The sequence below is a fragment of the Contarinia nasturtii genome, unplaced genomic scaffold (genome assembly GCF_009176525.2).
Source record: "Contarinia nasturtii isolate CC-2019 unplaced genomic scaffold, AAFC_CNas_1.1 Cnas_scaffold_6378, whole genome shotgun sequence".
Lineage (NCBI taxonomy): Eukaryota > Metazoa > Arthropoda > Insecta > Diptera > Cecidomyiidae > Contarinia > Contarinia nasturtii.
In genome coordinates this window covers 1-8,414 of record NW_022203636.1, presented here as the reverse complement: position 1 = coordinate 8,414, position 8,414 = coordinate 1, and the positions used below count along the sequence as shown (strand labels likewise).

At 32.3% G+C, this 8,414-nt stretch overlaps 1 protein-coding gene across 1 annotated transcript; it reads left to right on the top strand.

The window, feature by feature from the left end:
* Nucleotides 1-322: 322 nt before the first annotated feature.
* On the top strand, nt 323-8,167 carry LOC116351826 (phospholipid scramblase 1-like; the record flags this gene model as incomplete). Its single annotated transcript, XM_031783976.1, has 4 exons — nt 323-496; nt 570-621; nt 708-814; nt 7,190-8,167. Coding segments are annotated over 4 exons (393 nt in total), but the record flags the coding sequence as incomplete, so codon positions are not given.
* Nucleotides 8,168-8,414: the final 247 nt, after the last annotated feature.

Here is an 8,414-nt window from a genome sequence, read left to right as displayed (position 1 = left end):
TATGGAAATTCGTTATTTTTTGGATTTTCCCAATTAAAATTACATTACAGAATATTGATATCAAATGAGAAACCTGTATCGAGGTGAAGAACGAGTGACGAAACCAAAATTTGGAACACAAAATTTCTGATATTGATTTGTGACGATATTTTGTTAGTTACGATTAGTTGGTAGATATTTTTTCTGTGTACTGTGAATATAAACTCAATATTTACTAATTTAATTACGCATGGTTTAGCTACTTTTATAAATTTTTCTGATACGTAAACGTACAATGTCATAAGTAGCATTAAGTTTTACTAAACAAATTCTGGGTATATAATTATTCAAAATCAAGGATGTTTCTGCACCACCTGGAACTGTTATTGGCCGTATCGAACAAGAATGGTCAATTTGTTATCCAAGTTTTTCTATAAAAAATCATAATAATGAAACAGTTTTGCGTATTGAAGGACCTTTGTGTACTTTTTCCATTTGTGGGGACGTTGAATTTAAGGTAACACTTGAGTGATGATCTTAAAATATGATACAAAGGAATATTATATAATATTTCCATTTTCAAATTACAGATTTTAACGATAAATGGAACAGAAGTCGGAAAAATATCAAAACAATGGGCAGGTACGAATGGGCAGGATTGGTGATGTATACCCAGTACAAATCAAATGTTATTTTGAATATGATTATTTTTCCAAAACAATGGGCAGGACTTGCGCGTGAAATGTTCACAGACAGTGATTTCTTTGGTATAAATTTTCCGATGGATTTGGATGTACGAATGAAAGCTGTTATGCTCGGTGCTTGTTTTTTAATCGTAAGTTTCTACGAATGAATTCTATTTTATATTTTTAAAATCTATAAAGAAATTTTCTCACTATAACACTATGAGTACTTTAAAACCGATTCTGTGTGTTCCTATGTATTGCAAATACTGTACTCAGTTATCAATCATAGCTGCTTATTCAAAATTTACAATACATACGCAATACGCATACAATGAATTGGAGTTATTGTGTTCCTTTACGTTTGGAGTACAGCTATAGCTACATAGTTCGCTCGAGCTGTGTCAAAATAGCACTAGTAACAAAAACCGGCGTATTGGTGAAATCGTCAGCGAAAATGTGCATTGAATAATTCAATAAGCGCTAGGGTGCATCGATTTTTTATTTTTGAAAATGAAAAAAACGGCTAGTGCGGCTTTTGTAGACCTGGTCGAGAGTAGCAACTTTTGTTCTGGCCTCCACCTCCCTAATTTTAACCGCGGTCGACTTGAAGTTCGAAATTTTTGAAATGAATTTTTTTCAATAAATTTGTATGAAAGTGAATTGGTTTTGATATTGTTGTAGAGGTTAGAGGTGGCTAAAATATAATTTCCAGGGCGTTATTTTGCTAGGATTACATTTTGAAGGTGCAGTGAAGTGCAAAAATTGACAAAAATGAACATTATAAATACGTGGCTAAAGGTACATCATAATTACTAGTTAATACCAGAATATAAACAGGATGTGTTTAGTGTAATGGTTCCGAATGAAAAAACAAAAATTCATTTTGTTGACATATACTAAACATAATTCTAGTCAACAAGACAACAACAGAATGAAATTATTTCATGGCTTTGGTCATTTTTCATCAAATCCTAGCTCCGTGTAAAATTTCAAGTCGATGTGTGAACATTTAAGCGAAAATTTTGAGATTTTGTATGAAAACCAATGCTCTGATTGACGAATGAGCTCTGAAGAAAAGTTTGCAGGAAAAAGTTTTGCGGCGATTCATGGTGCTTTAGTAAATTGGGCATGCGGAATTCAAAAATACATGAATTTTGAGCAAAAATATTGATGGATGTCTCTTTTGAAAATCGATGGGCGAAGAAACATTTCGTTGCAACTTTTTTTCCTAAAAAATCAAAAGTGCATTTTCGTGATGGGCCTATCTTATATAGCTCCTCTAATACTATCTACAACAATATTAAAACCAATTCACTTTCATACAAATTTATTGAAAAAAATTCATTTGAAAAATTTCAAACTTCAAGTCGACCGCGGTGAAAATGAGGGGGGTGTAGACCAAAGTGCCAGAACAAAAGTTGTAACTCTCGACCAGGTCTACAAAAGCCGCAATAGCCGTTTTTTTCATTTTCAAAAACAAAAATCGAACACAGCATGTTTGCTAGGTGCGTGTCGTTGGCCCCCCCTTATTTTGTACCATGACAATTTTTATATCAAAATTTAGTACTCAATTTGTACTCTTCAAAAATACCATTTTTAGAATTTGTACCACTCAAACCACCGAGTACAAATTGCTCAAACACGAAAAAATCACGAAAAACGTAACGAATTTTTTTTATAGCGGGATTTTTTTGGGAAAATTTTTGCACATCGATCTAATACTCAATTTGTACCGACAGAAAACATATACTTTTGTACACTTTTTTCTCGTAGGTTCCGAGTACAAATTGCTCAAACACAGAAAAACGTAATTTTTGTATGGGAATTTTTTTTAAACGGGATTTTTTTGGGAATTTTTTTTTTACAGCGATTTAGTACTCAAATTTTACTTACAGAAAATATGTACTTTTGTACACTTTGGTCCCATAGGGTCGGATCACAAATTGTCCTAACACGTAAAAATCACAAAAAGTGATATTTTTGTATGAGATTTTTTTAAATGGACTTTTTTTGGAAAATTTTAATGCTGGAAAAAATATTTTTCAATTTTATACGTGCCGAGCACTAATCTTAAAAATTTCAATTTCTTCGAATTTTGATAAAATTGTTCGAATCTTGGTTCGAATTATTTAATAAATTTACTATTCTGAGTACATATATTTGTACAACTCATTGGGTCGGACACATAAACCCTTTTAAAAGTATTATCAAAAATCAAATGACTTTTATTTGGGTTTCGGGATTATCCTTGGATCAATTTTTACTGTTTGAAAAAGTTAGCTAGGTTTTCATGATGAATCCAAATACGAGGGCTGCTCCATATATTTCTAGAATTGGCAATATTTAGTGTTGTCCGATACAAACCATTGTCATATTCGTTAAGTTTAACATTTGGTAGCATAAACGATCTCAGAACGTTCTGTCATACGCGCGCTATTTGTATTGTTTACAGTGACATCTAAATTGCGTCTCAACAAAAAAAATGAATTTTACTCGTAAAAATTTTCGTGCGATAATTTACTACGACTTTGGATTGGTTGTATCTCAACAACAGTGTTTTGATCAACTTCATTTGGTCTTTGGCGATGAAGCTCCATGCAAGGCCACTGTATATCACTGGTTTACTGAATTCAATCGTGGTCGTCATTCGCTCATCGACGAATTCCGTGAAGTTCGTCCAAAATCGGTTGTTGTTCCAGAAACTATCGATGCTGAAAGAAACATGATAAAGCAAGATCGTCATGTCACATACCGTGAGATTGAGGCATCCTTGGGCATTAGCATGAGAAGCATACACACGATTTTGCATGAACATTTGGCCGTAAAAAAGATTTGCTCTCGTTGGATTCCACATAAATTGACCGATGACCGAAAATTAGCTCGTGTGAATTGGTGCAAAGAAATGTTCAACAACTATAACCGCGGTGCATCATATTCCGTCCATAACATCGTCACAGGCGACGAATCGTGGATATATGCGTATGATCCCGAAACTAAACAGCAGTCGACAGTATGGGTCTTCCAAAGTGAAGATAATCCAACGAAAGTTGTTCGCGCTCGAAGTGTTGCGAAGCAAATGGTCGCCTGTTTTTTCGCAATTAGTGGACATGTGGCAACAGTTCCACTAGAGGATCGTAGAACAGTCAATTCTAACTTGGTGAATTAAGAAAAACTAACCACCGTCGCAGAATAATTCTTCATCATGATAATGTGAGCTCTCACACGAAGCCTGATCATGCCCGTAACTAACAACACCTCTAATGCGTATTCCGAGTACTAATCGAAATTTGGGACAATATGGCTCGATTAAACTGCGTTAAACTGTTAAATTAAAGCAGTAGAAATAAATAGATTTTAATTTTTCACATTTTTGAAAATAAAAAATCTTTATATGATTATTTATCTTACAATAATTATTTGATCGGTTTATCACGATTGTGACACAAAAGTGAGGTTATGTCAACCAATTCATTTTTATTAATTTAATATTTTTGAATATTGTGTACAGAAAATCTCAAAAAATTAAAAAAAACAAAAGATTTTTTATTTTCAAAAATGTAAAAAATTAATATTTATTTCTACTGTTTTAATTTAACATTTTAACGCAGTTTAATCGATTCATTATGATTTTGCCAAACTGTGACGGCCATATTGTCACAAACTTCGATTAGTACTCGGAATACGCATTAGAGGTGTTGTTAGTTACAAGGTTTATATAGGAAATCCTATACCATGATCGGGCTTCGCTCTCACATATCTCATCATACAACTGAATATTTGACCGCTCAAAAGATCGAATTAATGGGTCATCCACCGTACAGTCCTGATTTAGCACCCAACGATTTCTTTTTGTTTCCTAGCGTAAAAAAAAAAACTGCGTGTCAACGATTTTCGACGCCAGAAGAAGCAGTTGATGCGTTCAAAACACACGTTTTGGAGATATCGGTTTTGGAGTGGCATGAATGCTACGGCAAAAGTGTATCGACCATCATGGCGAATACTTTGAAAAACAATAAAGCCATTTTTGATAAAAAACGATTGCGTTGTATATGCTTTTCTAGAAATATATGGAGCAGCCTACGTATGTGAGGTAAATGGTGACACTTGTCCAGCAGTTTGCCCTAGGGGAAGACACGATTCATATGATTCATTGTTATTTGGATTTATTTGAGTTGATTTGAATTTGTTTGACAACTTATTACTGAAAAAGTCAAAACATCAAACTCCATTTCGATACCTATTTTTTATAAAAGCAAACTAAAAAAAAATTTTAGAATCAAAAAATTCAAGTATTGCCGGCAAACGCTAAATGTATACGGACCTACGGCAGTGCCTTTTCAGCGGTCTTCCGTATTTTTCATACAAGCCTCCCATGTAAATGGTGAGAAATCGTGAAAAATGAAAAAAATAATTAAATTTTCTTTCTTCAATTCTCAAATACTACTCAATTTTCTATATCACCTGGTGAAATCAGAATGAAAAAAATCGCATTCCATATCATCTAAATCACGATCTGGACTTTTTTCACTGTTTGAGTGCTCTATACCGAGTTTCATATAAACTTGCTATGTGATACCCATTGAACAGATATTTTTCTCAATTCTCATACATACGTATTTTCAACCAATGAAAAAATAATTAAAAACGAATTAAAATAAAGTTGTAAATAGAAATGGACCCGTTAAAAATTCTTTGATTAAATCGAATACTAAAAAAAATTTCAATAGAAATGAATTATAAAATTATTTTCAATAGCGTGTGAAATAAAATATATATTTCACTTTTATTGAAACTTTTTCTTTGACTTCCTTTAATCTCATGATTGTTTTGGGTTCCATTTCTATTTTGAATTTTTCGAGAAGTAGTTTTTATTCTACCTCATTCAAATATTCTAGCCGGTTCGTTTGTTCGAAGGTTTCCTGTCAAAATATTTCCATATAGCGTTTCCAGATATTGATTCTTATCTAATGTAAGGACTTCTTTTGGGCTTACCTAAACTGGAAGACTGCATTGAATCTAAAGCCATGAAAATGGCTTTTAGGCCAAGAACTCAAATAAAAGCAAATATATTTGTAAACGTTTCAAATACAAAGTCGCATAATCTCTTCATAATCGATAGAAGTGTGGAAACGCTATCTCACATTCTCACGAAGTAGTTTTACAACAGGAATTTTGCAAATTTTGAACGAGTTCTTTCAGCATAACATTTGGATTTAGCCTATTTCACTGATGATTCCGAACTTCAGGACTTTCCACTGAATGTGGCCTTTACTCCATGAGTGAGGGTACATGTATGATTCTGGAAGACAGAGTGTTAGAAACCGTGGCTTTTTTCACTGACTTCAGGATTTTTTGGTGGAAAATAGCCTAGTTATGGACTGCTAGAATTTACTACAGAGTATTGCCGAGACATCCGGTTGGTCTGGATTAAAGCACACTCAAATATTAGAGGCCATGACAGTCATGTTATGACTTAGCAGATGAGGCAAAGTACACTCATGGGGTCACCACTGCCCGTAGAATAAGAGGAATTCCTCTTAAGCTTATCTATACGGCTCAAAACTTGTAGTTGTCAGAACAGGCAAATCTCATAAGCATACGAACAGATAAAATAGTTTATACAAGCTATTTACACAGAGAGAAAATATGTGGTATTTAATGTAAAATCAACCAACAACGAATTAAATTTACCATTTTTGACATCTCTGAGGCATATTTTTCAAAAGAAACTATTAGTTGAATAAGTTTTACCAATCGGCACATAAAAAATTGAAAAATATTTTTTCCAGCATTAAAATTTTCCAAAAAAAAGTCCATATAAAAAAATCCCATACAACAATATCACTTTTTTGTGATTTTTACGTGTTAGGACAATTTGTGATCCGACCCTATGGGACCAAAGTGTACAAAAGTACATATTTTCTGTGAGTACAAATTGAGTACTAAATCGCTGTAAAAAAAACTTTCCAAAAAAATCCCGTTTAAAAAAAAATCCCATACAAAAATTACGTTTTTCGTGATTTTCCTGTGTTTGAGCAATTTGTACTCGGTGGTTTGAGTGGTACAAATTTTAAAAATGGTATTTTTGAAGAGTACAAATTGAGTACTAAATTTTGATTTAAAAATTGTCATGGTACAAAATAAGGGGGGGGGCAACGACACGCACCTATGTTTGCTATAATTTTTGTGACAAGTTTGTGCATTTACAATAACAATCATAATGACTACACCGTACATCATTCCTTCGCCTGGTGGTTTATTTAGTAAATATGCAATAAATATATGAAGAGCTGAGAAAAATTATGACTCAAATACTATGCACATAGAAGATAGAAACTTGAATAATGCTTTGCGTACAACGAATCGAAAAATTTGAACACGCAAGAGTGAAACAATTAAAAATCAATAAATAAATATATGAAACTCTCGAAGCAGCCATTCATATATGCGATATTATATGCATAATAAAAACATATATGCATAATTTTTTAAATATTAATTTTCGATATACATACCTTTTCTAGGATGCAATGTTTTTTGAAAAAGCTGGAAATCAAGAATCAGATCGTCCCGGAATGTTTTGAATTCGAAGGAATTAAATCTTTTAGGTCCATTCAACATTTTCACTTGAACCACATCGAATTCAATGTTGAATTGATATAAGCACCGAAGTGACCTCAAAAGAAATCAGAATTTAAGTTCTCCATATTTTTAAACTAAAGAATAAAATATATTTTTTGCACAATTTGCTTAAGTTTATACAGATGATATATATATAGGTGATTCATAATTAGTAGTAATATTTAAAAAAAAAAAAAAAATAGTAAAAAAGTATATGGGCACTTTTACCGAATCGGCTTTTTAAATAGGGTTACAGCCCTTTTGAAGTCAAAATGTTCAATGTTCTGATTGATTTTCACGAACAGTCACCACGGCAGTGTTTTTCATTATAAGCCAGAGCTGTCCACGAATATCTACAAACAAACCGTTCGTTCATTCGTAGCGTTTTTTTTACATTTTGTTCGTTCGTTTTTTACATTTTGTTCGTTACATTTATGTTCGAATCGTTCGTTCGTTGTTCGGATTCTTTGTAAAAAAACGAATACGTTATAAAAAGTACGTATATAAAGAAGTGTTGCAGTAATGAATGGAAATAGGAAACACTTTTAATCGATTTTTCTCGCTTTTTTCGAGAAAATCATGAAAAATAGGCAAAATGTTGACTCCTTTGACAAACATTTTGCTTATTTTTCACAATTTTCAATGGGAAAAGCGAGAAAAATCTATTTTAAGTTTTTCCTATTTCATTTCAGTACTGCACTACTACTTTATATACGTACATTTTATAATGTGTTCGTTTTTCTTACGAAGAAATTCTTTTAATTTGTTGGGGTTTTGGGCGATGAGAGGAAAATCTTTCATTCAAGCATTTTTGAAAGTGTAACTGAAAAATTATTGCTTCTCTCCTTACATGTAAATAATATAATATTCATAAATTAATTTTGCAACTACTAATCCATAACAAACATTTTGTATTTATCTGTTTTGCTTTAAATAATTTTCTATTCTTTGTTTAACTGTTGATAAATTTACTTCTAAATCAATAAAACTTTTATCACTGTTTTGCAATTTTTTGTCATAATAATCGTTGAATGATGTAAGCATATAATTTATTGGCTCATATTTTGTGTAATCAGTTCTGCTAATTGGTAGATCAAATAGTGGTGTTGCTCTGGTATCATGTGCTGG